General features: G+C 47.4%; 1 protein-coding gene across 1 annotated transcript in view; it reads left to right on the plus strand.

Annotated features, from left to right (window-relative positions):
* LOC146810406 (alpha-N-acetylgalactosaminide alpha-2,6-sialyltransferase 2-like) overlaps positions 1 to 22,681 on the plus strand; it is a 547,614-nt gene that overhangs the window by 327,748 nt on the left and 197,185 nt on the right. The window contains exon 2 of the mRNA XM_085614424.1: positions 12,982 to 13,180. Within this exon, the coding sequence (XP_085470550.1) occupies positions 12,982 to 13,180 (199 nt within the window). The remainder of the gene's footprint in view (positions 1 to 12,981; positions 13,181 to 22,681) is intronic.

Here is a 22,681-nt window from a genome sequence, read left to right on the forward strand (position 1 = left end):
CAACATTGCCTGGCGATACCTAGCTTGTTAGTGTGAATCATATCCTGCACTGTGTGCCTAGACTGCAGGTGCTGTCCCCGGGCAAGGGGGTCATGGGGCCAAACCACATCTGTGGTGTGATTGACTAACCTCAAGCCTGCCGTCAGACATTTCTAAAGCAGCTGCTTCGCTGCAGGGGAGGAGCTGGGTCACCCCCAACAAATGGGCTGCTCGTGCTGCCCCTTGGCAAGCGGCCTGTCCCCGACACACACCCCAACCGAGGCTCTGGCAGACAGTCGTTCAACGATGGGATGCTCAAGACCCATTCAATTTCCCTCCGATCAAACCAAGATGGATCAATATACTGTCCCCGCAACAGGTATTGGAGAAGGTGCTGAACTTTCTAATCCGCCTCCATCAACGCCAGATCTCACACCAATTCTCAAGGCAATGCATGATTCACAGGAGGCGGTGGAGGGCAAAGTGCACAACCTCCGTCTGGACCTCTCACTGTTGCAACAAGACCTGCACAAGGTGGCAGACAGAGCGACTGAAGCGGAAACATGAATCTCTATGACTGAAAATGAAGTAGCCTCGGTTGCGACACTCAGCGAGAGGTCAGAAGATGCTGAGAACCACTCACTGCTTAACAATCTGCACCTAGTGTGACTCCCCGAAAATCTAGATAGGTCAGCAGTGTACACAACCCTTGAAACCTGATTCCGCTCATAGGTCCCAGCTGACAAGCTCTCCAATATGTTTGTTATTGAGAGAGCAGACCGGTCCCTTGCTCCTAAACCGCTGAACGAAGCCACCCCTCTCCCAGTGATACTACGGATCCTAAACTTCCAAAAACCCATCATACACGTGACCCACAATCAGCCTGACCTCCAACACCAGAACTATAGAATATTGATTTTTCCAGACTACACTAGGGCAGCGCAACAAAGGTGACAATCTTTTGAGAAGGTAAAGCAGAAACTATGAGCCCTTAATTTTCTCTACATGCTCCTCTTCCCGGCTCACCTCAAAGTTGTTTCTCAATCCTCTACTTACTTTTTCTACAACCCAGAACAGGCCTGGGAATGGGCCACGGAGGAGCTAATACTGCAACTCTTGAACTGGGAAGACCGTTGAGACGGGCATTCACGGGGCATGACTCCTGACACACAAATCAGAAAAGAAGAAATCTAGATCCTGGAGAACGAAAGCCACCCGGTGGGAGTAGCTAAGTTGCTGGACGCTCATCCAGCCGGGGAGGCACAGTTGGTGGTGGCATCGATCCAACCCTTGAGGTGACTCCGCAGCTCTCTAACTTACTTGACGACGTCCTGCCTTCATCAGAGGGACCTCTCTTTGGCACCGAACTGGCTATACCTCTTGCATAAGAAATCTGAGATGGCCCAGGGCCATGCCCAGCAATTAGTAAAGGTGCAAAGAGATCTGACTCATTCTTAGAAATGGGAGGAAGTGAGATAACTTACCTTGGAGGACTCTCTCTTGTGGCGACTGTCAATGCATTACATGTCCAGTCGCTGTGCACATCATAGTGAGTGCATACCCTCAATGTTTTTATCTGTGCTGTCAGGCATAGTACCTGTCCCATAGGTGGGTACACTGTCATCAGATATCCCCCTGCTTTACCTTTCTAGTACTGTGTTGATGCATTATGTTTTGTTTAACTAGGGCGGCAGATGCTTAGAGGGAAGAAGTTTGGGGAGGGGGAGTCACGGGGGACTTCAGTTGGTTTTGAAGGGATTGTTATATCATGTTAACTACGATTTTCCTTTCAGGTTTCTACGCAGCAAGCCATCCCAAGTCAAGCTATTGGCTTACAGGTCCACAACTTGGGGCCCTATTCGAGGGCAGCCCCTATCCCTGGCAGACCTCTGCCCACTTCACTAGAATCACACCACCAATCCACACAATCACAATATTGTCTTGGAACACTAATGGTCTTCTGGACCGTATCAAAAGATCAGCTGTATTGCCCACCATTAAGAGATACAAACCGACTGTAGTCATATTGCAGGAAACTCATCTGCTGAGCACCAAATGCTCCCTTCTCGCTTGATTTGAGTTTTACAGTTTCTTCCACTGGGGTTTGCTGGGGGCTCCAGAGGGGTTGCCCTTCTTCTCCACAAGGCCCTTCCATTAACACAAACCAAAGTACACGAGGACCCCGGGCGGGGGGTATGTTGGGATTGAGGGCCATATGGCCTTTAGGCAATACATCTTTGTCTCATGTTATGCCTCTCTGCAGCTGTTACAACCTACCCTCCAGGCGCTGCAAATCCTGCTGGTGTCACTGCCCCCCGGGACTGCCCTGCTGGGAGGAGATTAGAACTTTATTTCGGACCTCATGCAGGACACCTCCACCAACCCCCACCCTGGCAGACGGGTCCACTCAGCAAACCTTGTGACGTGGGCTGACTCCCCAGGCCTATGCAATGTGTGACGCTCCTGACATACCTCAATGCGGGCATATAAACATCGAACGGCAACCCATGGCATGGAGGCCTGACTTGATCTGCTGTGGTTGCCATGACAGATCTCCTTGCACTACACATTCTCCCACGTGGTATCTCTGACCATGCCCCCCTCCTGGCAGAGTGGGGCGCCAATCCACAGACGTTGCAACCCATCTGGCACTTTAGTGCATGGCACTTGAAGGCCCCCGAATTTGCCTCCTTCATTGAGGAAGAACTCCAAACCTATTTTCAAACTAATGACGGCTCTGTGCTATCTAAAGTGACGCTTTGGGTTGTATGTAAACATTCCTTGAGAGGGCTGATTAAGGGCTATGTCTGGAGACAGGAGTTATCACAGCATGAGTGGATAACTGACCTGGAAAACAAAATACTCAATCTAGAATGTCGAGCTCAATAATCCAACTCGGTAGAGGTACAGCGTCTGCTGGAACGTACGCAAACCCAACTGAGGCAGATCTTCCTCGAGGAGGCGAAACAGTGCTGGAAAGCCTCAACTCAAAGGGTCAAACTATTGTACTGGCTGGCAACCCGAGGTGTCTCCACCAGGGTGGTACCCGTGATTAGAGACCCGACGGATGATTTCCGGGAGGAGCTACCAGCTATCACCCAGGTCTTTTTCTTTTTTTCTTTTATTTCCAGCTTATAAAGCATCTGGTTACTCCAATTCGGGGTGTCCCCGCACTAGAAACCAACTGAGCCAGAGTGAGAGAGACTGGGCAACTGTGGAGAGCCTACTGTTGGTTAAGTTGTTTCTGAAATAGCCAGGTTTTGAGGAGTTTGCGGAAGGCCAGTTCAGAAGGCTCTAATCTGAGATCTAAAGGGAGAGAATTCCATTGTTTGGCTGCCATAAAGCTGAAGTAGGCACCGCCAAAGAGTTTTCTGTTGTATGAGGAGACCTTAACCAATCCAGTGCCAGCTGATCTCAAGCAGTGCCCAGGATGGTAAGGTTGGATCATCAAGAGCAGGTATTGCGGGCCTTTGCCCTGCAGTATTTTATGAGCATAATATAGGGTACTTTAAAGAATATCCTTTCCTCCACAGGTAACCAATGGAGAGTTTCCAAGGCCCGCCCTGTGGGGGCAAAATTAGGGATATTCATCAGCATATGAGCTGCTGCTTTTTGTACCCTCTGTAACTTGTGTATACTCTTCCTGGACGCCCCCAGGTACAGGACGTTGCAATAATCTAATCTAGAAGTCACAAGTCCTTTATTTATTTTTATTTTTATTTTATAGTTTTATAGAGTGCAAACTTGACCCATAAGGGTATCAGAGCGCTTTACAGGGGAACATACCAGTGTACAATAGGCAAGGAATCACATTAGAGTAGCGGACACGTATGTACAGTTTACATATAAGTAACTCCAGATAAGGCCCCAGATTTCTTGAAGAGGTAGCTCGGTATTCCGAAGGGAGGCGCTAGTCGGTTTTCGGTCAAGGTCTGTGTATTGGTAGGAGGCAGAATTTAGGAGAGGAATTTACCCATAAGGAAGGTTTTGGCCTCCTTTTTGAAACGTGCCAGAGAAGGGATTCTTCTGATGGCGGGCGGGAGAGAGTTCCATATTCTTGGAGCGGATCCAGAGAAAGACCGGTTAAAAGTTTTTTTTTCCGGAACCGTGCAGGTTGGAGTAAGAGGTCTCTGGCGGAATGGGAGTTTCTGCTTCTGACGGATCCCACAAGTTTCTGCGCAAGGTAAGCAGGAGAGTTTGGGTATAAAGCCTTGTGTGTGATGCAAGCCAGTTTGCGTTGTTTTCTGGCCTCGAAGGGAAGCCAGTTCAAAGCTTTCAGGTGTGGCGAGATATGGTCGATTTTTTTTGAGCTTGTAAGAAGTCTGGCGGCGGCATTATGGCAGGCTTTTAGGGGAGCCAGGGAGATCTTGGGTAAACCAGAGAGAGTGGGACAGCCATATTCCAGTCTGGAGATTACTAGCGCTTGGACTGCGCTTTTTAGGTCGGTAGCGTCAAGGAAGGGTTTCAGTTTCCAGAGGTAGCTCAAGTGGAATCTGGCTGATTTGGCCATCGAGTTGATGTGGTCTCGCATGTTCAAATTGCAGTCAAGGGTTATTCCCAGAGATTTTGCTGAGTCCACGATGGTCGGTGGGCAATCTAAGGCTGTGATAGCCTTGATCCACATCTGCATCTCGGGATTGGTTTTTGGAGGGTCAGTTAGGAGAAATTCTGTTTTCTTAGCGTTGAGTTTAAGTTGATTGGAGGTGAGCCAATGGACGGTTGATTTCAGGGCCTCATTCAGGGAGAGAATATCTTCGAGAGAAGAGGCTTTGATGTAGAGCTGAGTGTCGTCAGCATACATATGGTAGAAGATATTCGCTGTGCGTAGTACTTCGGCAAGTGGTTCAAGGTAAAGGTTGAAGAGGGTTAGGGGACAGGGTTGATCCTTGAGGGACTCCGACCTTGACCGGAGAGGGAGCAGATAGGTTGCCGTTAATTAGGAATCGCTGCAATCGGTTTTGGAGGAAGGATCTAAACCATTCTAGAACAGAGCCATCCAAACCCATCCTGAGTTTGAGGCGTTCGATTAGTTTTTCGTGGTTGACGGTATCGAACGCCGAGGATAGATCTAAGATGATTAGAAGACACGTTTTCCCTTGGTCCAGGGCTTGGAGGGCATCGTCAACTATGTGGAGCATGGTCGTTTCAGTACTGTGCCCAGGTCTGAATCCAGATTGGAAGTCATGGAGTAGGTGGAAGTTGTTGATGTGCTGACTTAGTTGCTGCTGTACACACTTCTCCAACACTTTGGTTAAGAGTGGGATGTTGGAGATAGGTCTGAAATTGTCGTGGATGGCTGGATCCAGCGACAGTTTTTTCAAAATGGGGTGGACATGGCCGGCTTTCGGAGAGTCAGGAATGGAACCCTGCTGGAGCGAGGCGTTAATTATTGCAGCCCAGCTAGGAATAATGGATTGGACGACGGCCGCTAGGCAGTTGGAGGGGAGCGGGTCCTTGAAATCGTTATTCGGGTTTAGGGACGATAGGATTTTAGATACGGAGTCTTCGTCATAGAGGTTGAAGTCAGTCCAAAGTGCTTGATTTTTTGGTGAAGTCTGTGGGGGCATCGCAGGAGGAGGGGGCAGGCCAGGAAGGGATAGAGAGTATGTGGCGGCACTAAGTTCATTTTCTAAGGCTGCGACTTTGTCCGCAAAAAAGGAGGAGAATTCCTCAGATGATATTAAAGACTTGGGGGTTTCTTTCGAAGGTTTTGACTAGTTTATTGGATTGGTGTTTGACCAGATCGAAGAGCTTGCAAGGTCTTTTTCTTGGCGTTCTGAAGTTCGGATCTGAAAAATTCTTTTTTAGAGTTAATGATGTTCTTGTTGTAGGCATTTATGGCCTAGCGGAGAAGTTTTAGATGTGCGGTGGAAGGGTCCTGTCTCCAGGTTCTTTCAGATTGCCGGGGGCATCTCCTCTCATTGTTGAGGGGTCCAGTGAACTAGGGGTTCCTGACTTTGGTTTTGGTTCTTTTTAGCTTTAGTGGGGCTAGGACATCCATAATGTTCGAGATAGTTGCAGAGTAGTGATTATTGAGGTCATTGACCGTTGAGAAACGTGAGGGGGGGGAAGTCAGACTTGCAGCGAGCCTTCAGTTCATTGTGGTCCAGGTTTCTAGTGTCTCTAATCCAGTGGTTGGGAATCACTGGTTGAGGTGCCCTTATCTTGTGGGTGTCAGGTAGCAGGAATGTGATGGCGTGGTGGTCAGACCAGTCGCACGGGTCTATAGAGATAAGCTTGACTGTTGATTTCTTGGAGATGATCCAGTCAAGGATGGCCCCTTTCGAGTGTGTTGGGAGTGAACAGGCTTGGGTCAGGGCTTGATTGGACAGGAGGTCTTTGATGGCGTTGACATGAGTGTCCTTGGGGTCATTCCAATGCAGGTTGAAATCACCCAGGAAGATATCTTTGGAATAGGAGGAGAACTTAGCAGTAATAAGTTCCTGAGGTGGTCAGTGAAGGAGTCGTTCATGCCAGGGGGATGATAAATGATGTGTAAATTGCACAAACGGGTGGAGTTGCTACAAATGGAGAGTGCGAGGTATTCGCAAGAGTCAGTGGAATCTGCCAGATGTTCTGTGACCCTGAGGTTAGAGCAGTAGATGCAGGCGATGCCTCCTCCTTTCTTGCTAGATTGCCTGTCCAGCCTGGCAATGTTATAGCCGGGAGGGACTAAGAGGTCCAGGCAAGGAGATGAAGAATCGTTGAGCCATAATTCTGTTAGAATTGCTAAGTCAACTTTTTTGTTCAGGATGAGTGCAGCAATGTCAACGGCATGCTTAAACACCGATCGGCAGTTAATTAAAAGGCCAGATAGAGAGGAATCAGCGGGAGTGTCGGGAGTCAGGGTGGACAAGTGTACAGGTGCTAGGTTGCTCTTGAACATACTTCTGTTGCGGAGGGTAGCCGATCTGTTGGTGTTGATAGAGACTGTGCGGATGGCATGTTCGGCTCTCATGTCTAGCGGGCAAAAGGTAGTTGGGGCAGAGTTGTAGTCGCTGAGGATGGTAAGGATTTCCTATTCAGTGAGGTCTAGCAGACTAGGGGTGGCATGTGTAGAGTTGTAGGAGAGGGCGAGAGCCAGAGTTCCTTCCTCTGAGAGGTGGCATGGTTGCTTGTGACGGCGAAGATGTCTCAAGGGTAGTGGTAGAGGGTGCTTGGGGAACTCTGTGGTGTGGGGGGGGGTGGAGTTCCACTGGGTTTTGAGGTTGGCGAAGGAGAGTTCAGCGAGGTGAAGGAGGTTCATTAGATCTAGTATGGAGATATGGATACTCTGAGTTAGTTTGGCAGCTCTGGAGTGCAGGGTTTCGAAATCCCTATAGGAGGGAGACGTTAGCGGGCAGGGCAGAAATAGCTCTGGGACAGTACTATCGGACTCCCTGTAAGGGGGAGGCGTTAGAGGGCAGGAAGGCAGTAGATCTGGAGCCCTAGTATCGGAATGCATAGGAGACGGGTAGAACGGGTAGTTCGACCTGTATTGTGGGTTTCCAGCGACAGACCTGTCTCATGGTCAGGGTGTGGGACTGGTGGGGAGTAGACCAAAGCGATGTTGGGAAGAGCGGTGGTGGAGACTCTTAGAGAGGTGGTTTGTGGGCTGGGCGGGCAGGTTCGAACTGTGTCGCAGGTGTTTGGAGGTGTATCAGACTCACAGTTAGAGTGGGGAGCTGAGGGGGAGGAGATCAGAGGTGGAAGGATGATTCTCCTGGTACGGTCAGGAGCCGTGCGAGAGGGGATGGGATGATCTGTGTTGGGAGCCAAAGGAGGGATGGTTAGAAGGTGTCTAGGGACGCTAGTCGGACTGGTCAGAGGGTCGTCGGGGCAAATGATAGTTGTCCTGTTAGTGTTGCTCACATGGTTGCTGAGGTTGGAGAAAATGCTTGCAAATTTGTTAAGGTTTCTGGATGAGGGTTGGATCAAGACAATGCTGCTTTTGACCAGTCCTGGATTGCTGTGTTTTTTTGCACAGTCTGGAATAAGACCGAGGATTTTTCTGATAATTTTCAGGGTCCCGAAGCATGAACCTGTGAGAAAGAGATTTGGTCCATGATGGATAAAGTAGAGTCAAGCCAGGCTACCAGGTTTTTAACTTTGCAGCTTGGAGTTGGGGGAGATCCCAGCTCACTGGGCCACCAGCTCGAGGACCAGGTGGATGTTTTTGTGCCTACAACTAAAATGTCTCTTTTGCTGCCATTTAATCTAAGGCAGCTATCTGTCATCCAGTTAGCCAGGTTGGTCTGGTATGGCCTGAAGTCCTCTGCTGCTTAGCCATTGTCCTGGGCCAAGGTAATGATCAGCTGTGTGTCATCTGCGTATGACACAGTCTGCACTCCATACTTTACCACATGGTCGGCGAGCAGACGCATGTGGAGGTTGAACAGGGTCAGGCTCAAAGCTGATCCTTGAGGTACACCCTGTTTCAACTGTTGAGTGGAAGAAACAAAAGACTGAAGAGTAATTTGAAAAGTACGGTTGTCTAAGAAGTTGGCTAGCCAGCCCAGAGCAGAACCTCCTGCATGGTATAACCTATCTAGTAGTATGCCATGAGAAACCATGTCGAAGGCAGCACTCAGGTCGAGCAGAATTAGAGCAGCAGTGTGGCCCTTGGCTGCTGTTTTGTGGATATGCTCAGTTGCAAATAACGCACCAACTCTGTACTAAAGGAGGGTCTATAATCTGACTGTGTCTCCTGAAGGAGATTCTTCTCCACTATGAACTACATAAGTTGTTGATTCACCCATTTCTCTGCAATTTTTGCAAAGAAAGGCATTTGCAAAATCGGTCTGAGATTTTCTGGCAGCGATGGATCATGAGTAGGCTTTTTTAATAATGGAGTCACCATAGCATGTTTCCACTCTTTAGGAACTAACCCAGAGCAAAAAGATAAGTTTAGTAACTCTGTAAGTACTGGTACAATGACTTCTCTACCCCGTATTAAGATAGACGGGGGTGCTGGATCTAGTGGGGATCCTGATATGACTTGAAGCAGAAGGCTGTTGGTTTCATCCTCCGAAATTGGTCTCTGATAGAGAAGCATGTCTGGAGCATCTACGGGAGGAAAGACAGGACTCGTCCTTCTGAAAGTCCTAGCGATCTCCGGGAACGAGGAGTAGATGGTGGTAATCTTATCACAAAAGGTTTGTGTTATCTGATTGCAGTGATCAATTAATGCTGGAATAGATGCCGCTATGCACTCCAAAGAGGTTATAGATTTAATAATCTGGAAGAGCACCCATGACAAGTTTTTGGATTGCTTGATTTTTTTAGCATAAAAATTTGCCAGAGCGCATTTAAGCTCCTTTTGATAATCTTTTACGGCCGCAAGATAGCCAATTTTGTGGTGCTCCTCATAATGTTTACGCCACATGCATTCTAGCCGTTTACAAGATTTTTTCATGTCCTGGAGGGCCGCAGAGAACCATGGTGTGGAGAGGTTTATCCGCCTGCTGGGGGCGGACCTCCACGGAGCTAGGGAATCTAAGGCTTGGTTGATCCATCCCTTTAGTTGGGTATTGGCAGAAGATGGACAGACTATAAGTGAGGGTATGTTTTGGTGTAAAACCACTGGAAATGCCGTGAGAGTGATAGAGGCCTATTGACGCCAGCAGCAATTTGGAGATGGTTTCACTGGTTGAGAGGTCTCCAAGATCCCAAATGGGATCAGGTGGTGTTCTGACCAAGCTACCGGTGTGGGCACAGCTACCATTAAAAAATGGAAATTAGTAAAGAGAGAGTCCAGTACATGGCCTAAAGCATGAGTAGGTGCTTCAACCATTTGGGTGAGTTGAAGGAGGCCAAGGTCTTCCACCAAGTCTTTAGCAATGTAACAGGACTCATAGTCTATATGGATGTTCAGATCTAATACTGGAAAGTTTGCATATAGGACTGCATAGTCCGGAATTACATCCATTAGATGTTTTACAAAAGTGGTAGCTGGGCTTCGGGGGGCGGTAAATTAAAAAGCCTGTCAGTGTAAGCTGATTATTCAGGGCAAGACTAAAAAAGGCTGCTTCAGACTCAGCAATACTTATCGGTTTCAGCTTACATTGCAGGTAGCGCCAGACCTCCTCCTCTATGTAGGGGGCAGTCAAGTCTTAAAATGTCATAATTCATGGGGACTGCTTCAAGCACATCGGAGCTGACATCTTTGCGCCATTCTGTCAGAACCTCTACGCACAGCGCTCAGTGCCTCCTTTGCAGATGGAAAAACACTATTCTCCATGACATCCCACTTGATTCCCTTGATTCCGCATTCCTTCGCTCGGGACCTTGACCGGCCTGTGATGGTGGAAGAGGTGAACCTAGCCATCTCCAATCTCCAGTCGGTGGAAGACCCTTGGACCTGATGGGTATCCCATCGAATACTGCAGAAGATTCTGCTTCCTTATTATGCCCCACTAACAGAATTTCTATGCAGAGGCGATGCAGCTGGGATCGTTTCCCGCCGACCTTGATTGTGCCACCATTGTGTTCATCCCAAAGGAGGGCATGCCTCCGGACCAATGCCCTCATATCGTCCGATGTCACTTATCAGCAAGGATATTAGGATCCTCGCCAAAATCTGGTGACCCAACTGACCCGTACACTCACCCATCTTATTCACCCAGTGGGTTCAAGCCGGGAAGGAGCACGCATCATTGCATTTGGTGGGTGCAGGTAGCGCTACTGCCACAGAGAGTCAACAGCAAACTAGCCCACCTCCTTGTGGATTTTCACAAAGCCTTCGGCATGGACTCATGGGAATTCCTGGAGGTGGTCCTGATGCAGGTTGTCTTAGGAACAAAGTTTCAGAGAATGGTCCACCTCCTTTACCATAACCCAACTTCTCAGGTCCGGGTGAATGGCATCCCATCTGCCCCCTTCCTGATCCTAAGGGGGACTCGTCAGGGGCGTCCACTCTCCCAACTGTTATTCACCTTAGTCATTGAACCACTGGCATGCCTCATATGATGCAATGCGCATATGCAAGGGTGGAGATGGAGGACTGGCCTTGAAGATCAGGTTCCACTTTATGCTAAGGACGTCCTACGGATCCTTAGAGGCCCTCCCATCCTCCGGTACTCGATGTCTGGAGATTCTTCAGCTTTAGGGTGAAGCCTCAGCCCTACGTGTTAATGCAAGCAAATATATCCTGGTGGAGGTGAGGGGGGATGCTGAGAGTTGAAGCTGGTGCCCGGACATTCCCTGTGACGTAATGCGTTTAAATATTTGGGGATACACATATCCTCCCTCCCAGATTTGGCCTGGAACCTCAACTTCCAGGGCCTGGCCTCAGCCCTTGACTGTGATCTATACCACTGGAAGAGATTGCCGCCTAACCCCCATGGGACGCATTGTGGTTTTCAAAATGATGTGTCTTCCACGCTATTTATATGTATAAATGAACTCCCTACACTCCATACCCAGACAGCGTTTCAAATCCCTGACCTCCAAGCTAACCTCCTTCATCTGGGCTGTGGGTAGCAGAAGTTACCCTTTGATTGGAAGGCTAGGAGTATCAGATATCTATTATTACTCCTTGTCCGCACATCTGATACCCATTAATGAGTGGTTTCCAGGAGGATGGGATGACCCGGCTTATTGATTGGATCTTCATTTGGTGGTATTCGAGGGGCTCCTGGGCTACCTATTTGGGAACCCTGTGTCTCCAGGGATGCCTACATACACTTGAGTGGCGATATACTGTTGGAAGGCAACCTTGCACCTGATTTGGTGGGACCACAGGCTGACGGGACTTACTCCCATATTGCAGGGCATGTGGCTTCAGCAGCTTTCTGTCATGGAGGAGTTCCACCAGTGCCACCGTATAGGCATCACATACCTAGAGGATCTCTTTACAGGCAATGTCCTCATGTCCGTAATGTCCTCATGTCCGCAATGTCCTCATGTCCTTCCAGAAAAAAAGAGCACTAAAACCTAGTATGCAATTCTTCCGCTTCCTTCAGGTGCTCTGGGGACACACCTCACCACTGACATCCAGCTCCCCAAATATTGGCCCCTTGAGGAAAAGATATTAATGGGGCGAATGGGGAAAGGAGCGATAGCTCAGATATGTCACTCCTTGGGTTATTCATGCTCCAGATGGGCTTGACTCCCTTCGACAGAGATGGACTAGATGGGTAGACGACCTTGAGAATGCTGACTGGTGGGAAGCATGCCTGGCCCCCAGGGAACTGCCGATATCTGCGCGGATGATACAAGTAAATTAACTCCACTTGGCCTATCTGTCCCCGTCCCTTATACATTAGAGGTTCTCTGATACCCATCATATCTCTGCATGCTGTAGATCACCCGTCGCTGACTTCTTTCATATTGCTGCCCCAAATTGAAGCCCTTTTGGAACCGGGTGGAGTGGGAGGTCTCAGAGGTCCTGGGACGCCCTATTGAGCTAACCCCCAAGATAATCTTGCTGGGACTGGTAGAAGAGCTGGGAGGTCCCTGCACTGAGCGACTTTTTCTGGGAATGATCTGTTTAGTGGCCAAACAAGACATAGCCCGCCTCTGGAAGCAGCTAATGCCCCCCTCATTATCGACATGGTGTGGTGGAGTCACTTGGTGTGCACAACAAGAAAAGCCGATATATGATGCCCATGGATGTCCTCACAAACATGAGAAAGTGTGGGGGTAATGGTGGGCCTATCACGGTCTATCCCTCTGAGTGGGTGGAGTCCTGTGTGGGTGTAGTTGCAGATCTGACCAGCCACATTTTCTCTCCTTTTTCCGTTGTAATACGTATAATATATGGATGAAGGTGGCTGTATTTCTAAACAAAATAAAGTCGGCTATTAAAAGAAATTGTATCCTGTGTTCAGTAGAAACCATTTGACAATCTGAATGTCTAGGAAGAATTTTGAATCTGATTGCTGGAACTCATTTGGGTGTAGTATTGCTTTTTAATGACTCAGTATATTCCCCATGAAGGTCTGTGCCACTTGATTTTTCCTCTGCATATAGTTCTTTAAACTCTGCAATCACAGCTGAGATCCTGACTTTTTGTTTCCACAGGGGTCTGAAGAAGATGATTAATGGACACAAAGTTTTTGGCATTATAATGAATGACTTAATAGCAGGACCCCAAAATCCCCTCGATCTGCTGAGAACAACTCCGGCAAAGACCCTGCGCAAGTACACTATCCCTCCTTCCTATAATGCCACATATATTGGAGATGTGTATCCAGAGGAAGATGAACCTTACCGGATCACCGTAAGTGCATTTACAGTCATTATTCAAATAGGTTATTTGATAAGTTTTTTTACTGCAAAACGAATCACGTTCAGGTGCTAACTACAAAAAATTAAATGAAGAGAATATGCCGAATTTGAAGGGCCTGGAGAAAGGTGTAAAAATATAGGTTTGAAACTCATGAGAAAGTGACAAGTGGTAAGATATAAGAAAACTAAAGCCTTGAAATGCCCCTGTAATGTAAATTAAGCAAACACTCCTTGCGCCAATATCCATACCTTCGTTTTGAAAACAATACTTCTATGTACCCTGGAACTAACAAGCAATGAGTATAAAACTTAGATGACATGGCAACAAAGAAGTCTTTGTATTAAAATATTCAGTTCAAGCACCGCAAATCAAGGCCATCATAAGAAAACGGTGGGACATAATTGAACAAGAACCAGAGTTTGCTGGATTATTTCAGGATTTACCTTTATTCGCACATAACAGGTCTAAAAAGTTGAGGGAACTTTTGAAACCGAGTCACACCACCGCAAGACCGTATTACAAAGGCATGAAGAAGTGTCACAATTGTGGACAATGTGGCAATGTAATCTTGGGAGACACGTTTACACCCCCCCCCAAACTGGTAAAAAAATAAGACTTTACCACACATCTGATTGTAATACTGAGAGGGTAATTTATGCCATTAAGTGCCCGTGCGGGCTAGTGTACGTAGGGAGAACCAGTCGCAAAATTAAAACACGGATAGTGGAACACAAAAGTAGGATTCGTAACAAAAACACAAATTCCTCTTTAGCAGCACAGTGGGTAAATGCTTCACACACGATTCCCCAGTTAAGATTCACTATTCTTTAACAAATTCACACGACCTCAGGGATTGACATAAACACTGCTCTAGCACGCAGGGAGACATATTGGATCAAGCACCTAGGCACAGTGATTCCTGGAGGGCTCAATGATCATTATGAGTTATTATGTTTTTTATGAAGAAGCATTTGTGTGTGACATTCCATAACTTGTAACCATGTATTTTATTGTACAGGATTTGCACTCGTTGTTTCTCTTTTTGGTGACACCTGAAGCACGTTTATATAGTTTTTAGTTCCACTTTCTGGGCATATCACTACACTATATGAGACATGTGGTCTCATGAAAGTCTTGAGTTTAACACTTCATAGGTACTGACACATATGAGGCGTATGATTTTTTTGCATTACACTGAGAGGCATTATTTATTCATTACTCAGTTAGTTCGTTCAGTTTTTGAGTACTATGTTACAGCTCGTTTACACGTTTTGGATTTTTGAAACAGTTCAGTAGCGTGGGGCATTACAATCTCACATTGGGAGTTGTTTTTGTCAGGCGCGTCTGGCAGAATAAAGTGTTTACGTGATTAGGAAACTCATAGCCTTTTTTCATTTCAACGATTTTGGTTCTTCTAATACAACAGTAATGTCGCACAACGTCATATGCGTACCTTGCGTACACTTTGGGTGTCTTTTTGTGAACACGGAAGTCTGTTGGTGTTCCCATACACGGTGCGTGTTGGAGGTCCTTTAGTACTAGTACCGTTTTAAACATGCGGCACGGTTTGACGAGAAGTGACGGGAGGTTTTACTTAATGTTTTATAGAGCTTTAACGGATTGATCGGTGTGAATCACTACGCGGTCATTGGCAGGTTTTCTGTTACTTACGGGTAAGACTTCAGCCAATTCACAATGTCGGGAATGGTTTTGATGACTCAATTCAAGCTGCGGTCACGGTTTAATCAGCAGGTATCTCTGTTATTGCAGCAAAACTATCACCGAAGGCATTTGAACCTCGATGTAACACGTTGGGGTAAGCCGCTCAAGGAAGTTCTTATGCTTCCATGTGCACATTTCACTTCAGGTTGTGGGTTTTAGAAGAAAGTGTAAACTGCACACACGTTACTTTATTACATGCTTCGCATATTACAGCCCTTTTAATAAGTCTCACTGAGGTTTTAGGTTTGATTTACACCTGGTGGCTGGTTCCACATCACCTTTTCTTCTACTTTTCAACCTCCTTGAAGTGCAAATCCTGTTAGTGCTTCTTATTGGACATGTATTCTGATTTTTGTTGTAGATCTGGACGGAGCACATCAAGACAAAGTCATTGATTATTACTATTACTTGGTCATATATCCCCTGATGTAGGGTTTAGTATTAACCCGAAATGCATTGGGATTGATTTTTTTAACTGTTTTTTGTAAATAGGCAATATATTGATTTTAGTTTGTGTCATATGAACCAATAATGCTCTAAACTAACATGGATATTGATTGAACATATTAGAGTGACATTAATTTGTTATTTTGTTATTTACAGAATTCATGATTTAAGTAATACGAACTTTTTCAACAAAAAATATTGAACTTTTTTGACAAATACAATTGAAGTGTGTTTATAATTGCAGAGACATCATTGTCTTTAGCTGTGTTTCACGCAGGTTGTGGTTTTCCACGGCCTTGGATTCACACACTCGTACCTTATAGGGACATAGGGCTCAATCCCACAACGTGAAGGCACGCCAACCATTGGTATAAAATTGAATACTTAACCTTTAAAAGAATGAATAAATTAGTAAAGTTCATGGTGTGCAGACCCACTCCCTGAATTGAAAAAATATGAATAGCCACATTAAAAGAGTGAGAATTGTGATAAAATCAGAATCAAGTAAAAAGAAATTGGGACTGTTGTTGCACAAGCTTTTTTAACTGAAGCATCAAACATGCAAATGCCTATTGCACTATGAAATGTCCTACCTACTTGGACAGAATAATCCACATTGGTAAACATGTTTCACATAAGAAAAAAACTCAAGCTATAGACTGTAAAAGTCTCAATCAGATTTGCCAATAAAGTGCGACCTGTACTTAGCAGTGCTCTTACACGAGCATTACCTACATTTCATATATAAGATGTTTTTCCCCGGAGTAATGACTATGTAACTTAAATGTTGCAAAATAAGTGTTAGCAAATGTTTTTAAGCTAGATAGCTCCTTTGTTTAATCCTTGCAATGTAAAATTTTAATTAAAACTGTAATAATTAGGCAGATGTTAGGTCATGGTCTAATCTACCACTTAATCTCTTCGGTCGCTCCGCTATCTTTAAGATGGTATCGGGGGCGTGGCTTGGCATCATGGCTGCGTAGACGGGCTTTGAGAGAGCCCAGTGCGGTCGCCCGATTTAGATAAATATCCTGAGTTATCCTTGCTTCCAAAAGTAAGGGGATTGCTCCCCAGAGACCCGTGAGATCATCCACTGTCGGACAAGAGCTGAACGAACCCATGGATCCCGGGGCGACGATCGTGGAGCTCGGGCCCGGGCGACCACCTGACGCCATCTTGAGAGTGGCCTGAGGAGGACTACGCGTAGGCGCTGTACCTTGCAGCTCTACCGGGCCCCACTGTGGCAGGAATAAACATGCTGCGACCCCGGAGAAACTGCGCTGCGACCTTTGGGAGAAAGGGAGGAGGCGGACCGTCCTGCACTGGTTGTGAGAGGCGATGGCTCAGGGACAGGCAGTCCCAGAGCGGTAAAGTGCTCGGAGAGCTGGGCAGGTCCCATGAGCTAAAATAAACCCCTGCTGAGGTTGAATCGTGATCCAACCCCAAGGCGGAGGTCGAACTACGGCAGCACTGGGGAGAGCACGACGGACGTATGCACTCAGAAATGCACCCGGAGGGCCCAGGAAACAGTGACACATGATTTGAGCACCTGCTGGGGAAGATCTGCAGCGTGTGCCGACTCTGCCCATGCAACAAGCTGGTTGATGGTGGTGCACCCCAGGCGATAAGTGCGGACTGTACTGGGGATCCACGTCCTTTGAGTGCGAGGTAGGACTGATGAACCTTGGAAAAGTGGGATCCCAGGGCAATGTCAGGCTGCATCGCTATGGCGACTGGGAGGAGAGCAGCCTGAATCTTATGGTGACCAGAGGTGTCTGGTAGAGGAGGGCCTGGACAAAGAAGGAGACGATTCGAGGTCCCACCCCTGTGGCTTGGAAATGTGAAGAGGATCTGAAGAGGTCACCCGGGGGAACCTTATCCAGGTGGTCGCAGACGGCCTGATTGGACCCGCCACCTTGAATGACAGCAAAGCGGTTAGGTGGCTAGGAGGCTCTCACTCTGGAACCGAGGATAGTAGAACTGTCCACCTATAACTGGTATCCTGCTTACATGTGTTAAGGAGGGAGGTACTTCGGGTGAGGGAGTGCAAGACCCTTCATGGAGTTCCAATCGGTGGGGAGAGAGACAGACTGGCTGCACCTTCCATGGAGAGGGACCATATAGATATACTCACTGCAACTTGTGGAACAATATGGGGAAAGATAAAACAGCGAACTTGCAATTCAACAAGATATTAAACTATGCTCAACTCATATCCCTATAACAGAAAAGGGAACAATGGAAGAAGTCTGCAAGGACGCACCAACACTGATGAATGTTCTCCGGGCCGTCCAATCCACCAGGGACGATATGATCAAGAAGATTGATGCTGTGGCCATAGACGTTAATTTACTAAGGTGCGATCTCAGGAAAGTCTCTGACAGAATGATGACCACTGAGAAAGACATGGAGGGCCTCAAGAAAGAGGTAAAGAACCTAAGCGAGACAATAGTGGAGCTGAAGAGACGGATGATCAAGCTTGATGACCGGGCGGAGGACTCAGAAGGTTGCTCCAGGAGAAGGAACATAAGATTTGTGGGGTTTCCCAAGAGAGCAGAAGGCCGGATGTGGGTCTGTTCTTGGAAGACTGGATTGCTTGTGAAATGGCTCCCAAACACTTGTCGAAGTTCTTTGGTGTGGAGCGGGCACACAGAGCATTGGTTGCTCCCCCTAGGCCTGGAGCACTTCCTCGTGCCATAATTGCAAAATTATTCAACTTCCGGGATAGAGATCTTTTGCTTCGTCTTTCCCGCAGCGGCAAATTATATTTCTTTGAGGGACATGCCATAGCAACATTCCCGGACTACACCCAAAGTGTCCAGGAACAGCGGAAAACCTCCATCACAGTGAAATGGAGATTTAGAGACTTGAACTTAAAATATAGCCTCATGTTTCCGGCGAAACTCAAGATGGAGAGTGAGGGGCGAGCATTGTTCTTCTTCTCGGCAGGGGAAGCAAGTGACTGGCTGGATACCAGGGCCCCGTATGGGAGACGCCTGGTCCCTTCTACAAGTTTAATTGGGACACCCACTTCACATTTCTCCTCGAGGAGCCAGAGACAGACTACACATCAGACACCACAAAAAAGAACGATGAGCTTGGGTCGTATCATGGTCAGACCGGACGGCACGTTGCAGGCCTCCGACTCAGAGGTGGTTCCAGTCTCGGCGGACACGACTCCAGACATTGAGCGGGGGGCCTGTGGACCCTGCAGCGGCCATGAATGAACTCCATGCACTGAACATTACTTACTGTAATGTATAGATAAGTTCTGTTTTATATTACAGATAGGACCGCAATCTGACATATCTGATCAAAACTGTTACATTATGGGTCCATTGGAGAGCTATATTTTCTGATTGCTGGCGCGGCACCCATGACTGTTCCAATAAGTTTCTCCTTTACGGCCTATCCTTAATTTATATTAGCTATAGGTTGGGGGTCAGATGGCACGTTTATTCTGTTGGGAGCACGGGCGACTGCAGGAGCTGCAACGTCCCCACTAGAGACCAGGGCCATCGGGGAGGCTGGAGAGAAATCTCGCGCCCAGGCGTCACCAGTTCTCTTGCACAGCATTTAGAAGATGCAATTATCGACATTCTAGATAACGAAGGCTTGGGTCAATGCCTTAAGCAGAATATACTGATCTTGGAACGTCTAAGGGGGGGGGGTGAAGGGCAGTGTGGGGCGAATGTATCGTTTGGTGTGAGGAACAGGAGATGCAAATACCAATTTATACTACTTCCTAAGGGTGGGAGGGGGGTATGGGTTTGTTCATTTCTTATAAGATGGTTTTGTTACGAGGGAACCAATAGAGTCACACATGATTGCACTTGGATACACAGGCTGGGGAATCAACAAGATGGGCGCACTGACCTCATGGGCACGCATGGTAGGTGATTAAAGTCCTATTGTCATGACAGTACAAGCGTTGAAGGTCCTTAACTGGAATGTCAGGGAGATGGCAGACCTAGATAAGCGTCGAAGGATACATGTCTTCCTGAAGATATATAGGATAGCAATATCGGGATTGCAGGTAACATATATGGGGGAACACATTACTGAGCCTACGGAAGAGATGGAGGGGCAGATCCACGCCACATCATACTCTGATTTTGCATGAGGGGCACTTATATGGGGGGCGTCAGGGGTCCTGTTCCAACACCTTCACAAATGTCCTAGATCCTGATGTTATCCTGTTTGGGAGGTGGGAAGGGAGGGAAATATGTATTATCAATGTCTATGCCCCCAATTTGGACTGCCCCGATTTCTTCCCAACAATCTTAAAGGCGGTGACCCCGTACATAGGGGCTGAGGTCCTTCTCTTTGGGGATTTTAATTGTATATTTGACGGAGATTTGGATAGGGAACCCCCTAGAGATCTTACCAAACCCCTCATGCTGAGATCCCTTACTGGTATCCTTCAAGATATGCAACTTCGTGACGAATGGAGAGCGTGCAATCCCACAAAAACGGAGTTCTCTTGTTATACCCCCGTAGCTCATACCTTCTCCCGCAATGACCAATGTTGTCTCTCCACGGGCCTGTCCGCTGCCACTCAGGCCATTTCCTATTTACCAAGCTATTTATCCAACAACACACCATTATTGTTGATGCTATCCAGCGGACCGGGACGTTCACCTCGTCCACTATGGCGGCTTCGAGCTGAGGCTCTTATGGACCCCCCATATGTGCAAACCATGTCAGAGGCACTTAGTTATTACTTTGGGGAAAACTGGGGATCCACAGCTGCTAGATCCACGGAGTGGGAGGCAATGAAGGTCGTTATTAGGGGGATTTGCATGAGGACTACTTATGGAGTCCGGCAGTAACTTGGTGCTGATATTGACACTTTAGATAAACATCTACAGACCCTAGAGAATATACTATAGGAGACTCCCGCTGACATGACAGAGTGAACGTGACTCCGTGGTGACCTCCTTGAGGCTTGGTCACGATTAGAGAAACACAATTATACCACTTACAGGCAACAATTGTATATGGAGGGGCACATATCAGGAGCGCTCTTGGCACGACTCATCCACACAGAGATGGTACAGACTCCAGTGTTGAAGCTTCACAATAATATGAGAAAAAAGGTATATACCCAGGATGCGATTATACAGGAATTCGCAGCTCATTTACGTCAGACATGTTCGACAGTAACTCAGACTCGGCAGCAGACATTGCAGGATTTTTTGGGGGACATAACACTTCCCATCCTTGAGTATGAAGATGCTGAAACTCTAGGGGCGCCACTAACTAGGGGAGAAATATTAGCAGCGATCAAAAAATTACAACCGGAAAAGTGCCAAGGGAGTGACGGTCTCCCCGCTGAATTTTATAAAATGTTTGCCCCACAGCTGATAAATCATTTGCTGGTGGGTATAATGAGGCTCTGGATAGGGGGATCCTTCCTGCCACCATGATGGAAGCACTGGTGTCCATGATTCTGAAACTGGATAGGTATTCCCTCTCCCCAGGCTCCTACAGGCCCATCTCTCTGCTGAACATGCATGAGTAAATTCTGAGTGGTGTGTTAGCGGCGCGGCTCTTGCCATAAATGAACCGATTGGTCCATCCAGACAGGGCTGGGTTTGTTCCCGGTCGGAATACAATGCATAATCTGCTCACACTTGCACATGTCTGGCACGCGCTGCACCTGCGGGAGGAGTACTGGGCTCTGTGTCTCCTGGATATCCGACATGCCTTTGACTCTGTTGAATGGGTTTGTATGTGGATGGTGCCTGGACGGATGGGACTGGGAGATAGATATTTGAGATGGTTAAAAATGTTATATAATAAGCCAACGGCTCAGATCCGCCTTCGCAATCAGGTATTAGATAGCTTAGAACTCCAGAGAGGTACTCAACAGGGTTGCCTCTTGTCGCCGCTCCATTTTCGCTCCTGCGATGGAGCCCTTGGCGACCTCCCTTAGATGTAGGATGGCACACTGGGGGAGGCGACTGGGGGCGACACTTCATGTGGTGTCAATATATGATGATGGTACCTCGTTATGCCTCAAGCGTCCAAAAGAAGTGGTCCCTGAGCTCCTTAAGGAGCTAAATGGCTTTGGTGAACTATCAGGGCTTTGCCTTAACCAAGGGAAGTCTAAGCTTTTCCCAATGGGGAGCCTGGTGGGCAAGGAGGATGGTGAGTTACCCATGGTGGGGATGACCTGGATTAGAGACTCGATACGCTATCTTGAGATTAAGCTGTCCCACACACAGGAGGCCTACCTGGAACACAATATGGGGAATTGTGTGGAAAGTATGCGTAAATCAATTGAATTCTGGAAAGAATTACCCCTGTCCCTGATGGGATGAGTAGCCTTAATAAAAATGGTGATTCTACCGCGCTGCTTATAGACTATGCAGAAATCCCACTACCGTATTCTGTGGACATACTTCGGTAAGCTGGATCGCCTATAGGTGGATCTCTTATGGGGGTCCAAAAAGGGTGAAATTGGATACAGTAAAGAGGACATGGGAGCGGGGAGGATTGGATGTTCCTAGGTTGGGCTTTTATTACATGGCGACACAGCTGCAACACACAATCCAGTGGCTAGATGAGAATGACAACTGGGAGAGGCGGTTCTTGGGCAGTACTCACATCCTGAGTACTAGAGGGCCTCCTATATATTATTAGACATGTGGCTGTAATTTGGGAACTCGCAATTAAAACTGCGGTGAAACAAGCACCCCATGCCCTGGAGGCCCCGCTGTGGGCAGTAGTGCCATTTAAACAAATAAGTCAAACCATGTCCATTCTCAGATGGACGGAGGGGGGCTGTTGCGCAATGGGGGATCTATATTTGGGACAAAAGTACATCATCAGGGAGGAGGCGGAATCAACATTCAAGTTAGGCAGGGGGCAATATCTTCAATACGCCAAGATTTCAGTGGTCACATGAGAGGTGTGGCCGGGGCTCCCGGAGGAGCCACCCATTACCGCCATGTTTCAGGCTCTCGTGACCTTAGCAGAGGGTCGTAGACTGGTATCACACATTTATAGGGCACTGAGGGGGGACTTGAATATGCACCCGCTCCCTATTCAAGCTAAGTGGGATGCGGTGCTGGGAGAGCCCCTAACGGACTCAGAATGGCAAAAGATACATGAAAAGGTTAAAAGCATAAGTTCAAATACCAGATTTAAACTTACACAATTTAATATAGTACACTAAACCTATCTGACACCAAGTGTATTCCATAAAATATACCCTGATCGCCCTGCTCGATGTCCCAGGTGTGGGTACGGAGACGCCAGGTTCTTACATATGATATGAGATTGTTCAGAGCTGGGTATATTCTGGGGATCAATACT

This window comes from Triturus cristatus, chromosome 7 (genome assembly GCF_964204655.1).
Source record: "Triturus cristatus chromosome 7, aTriCri1.1, whole genome shotgun sequence".
NCBI lineage: Eukaryota > Metazoa > Chordata > Amphibia > Caudata > Salamandridae > Triturus > Triturus cristatus.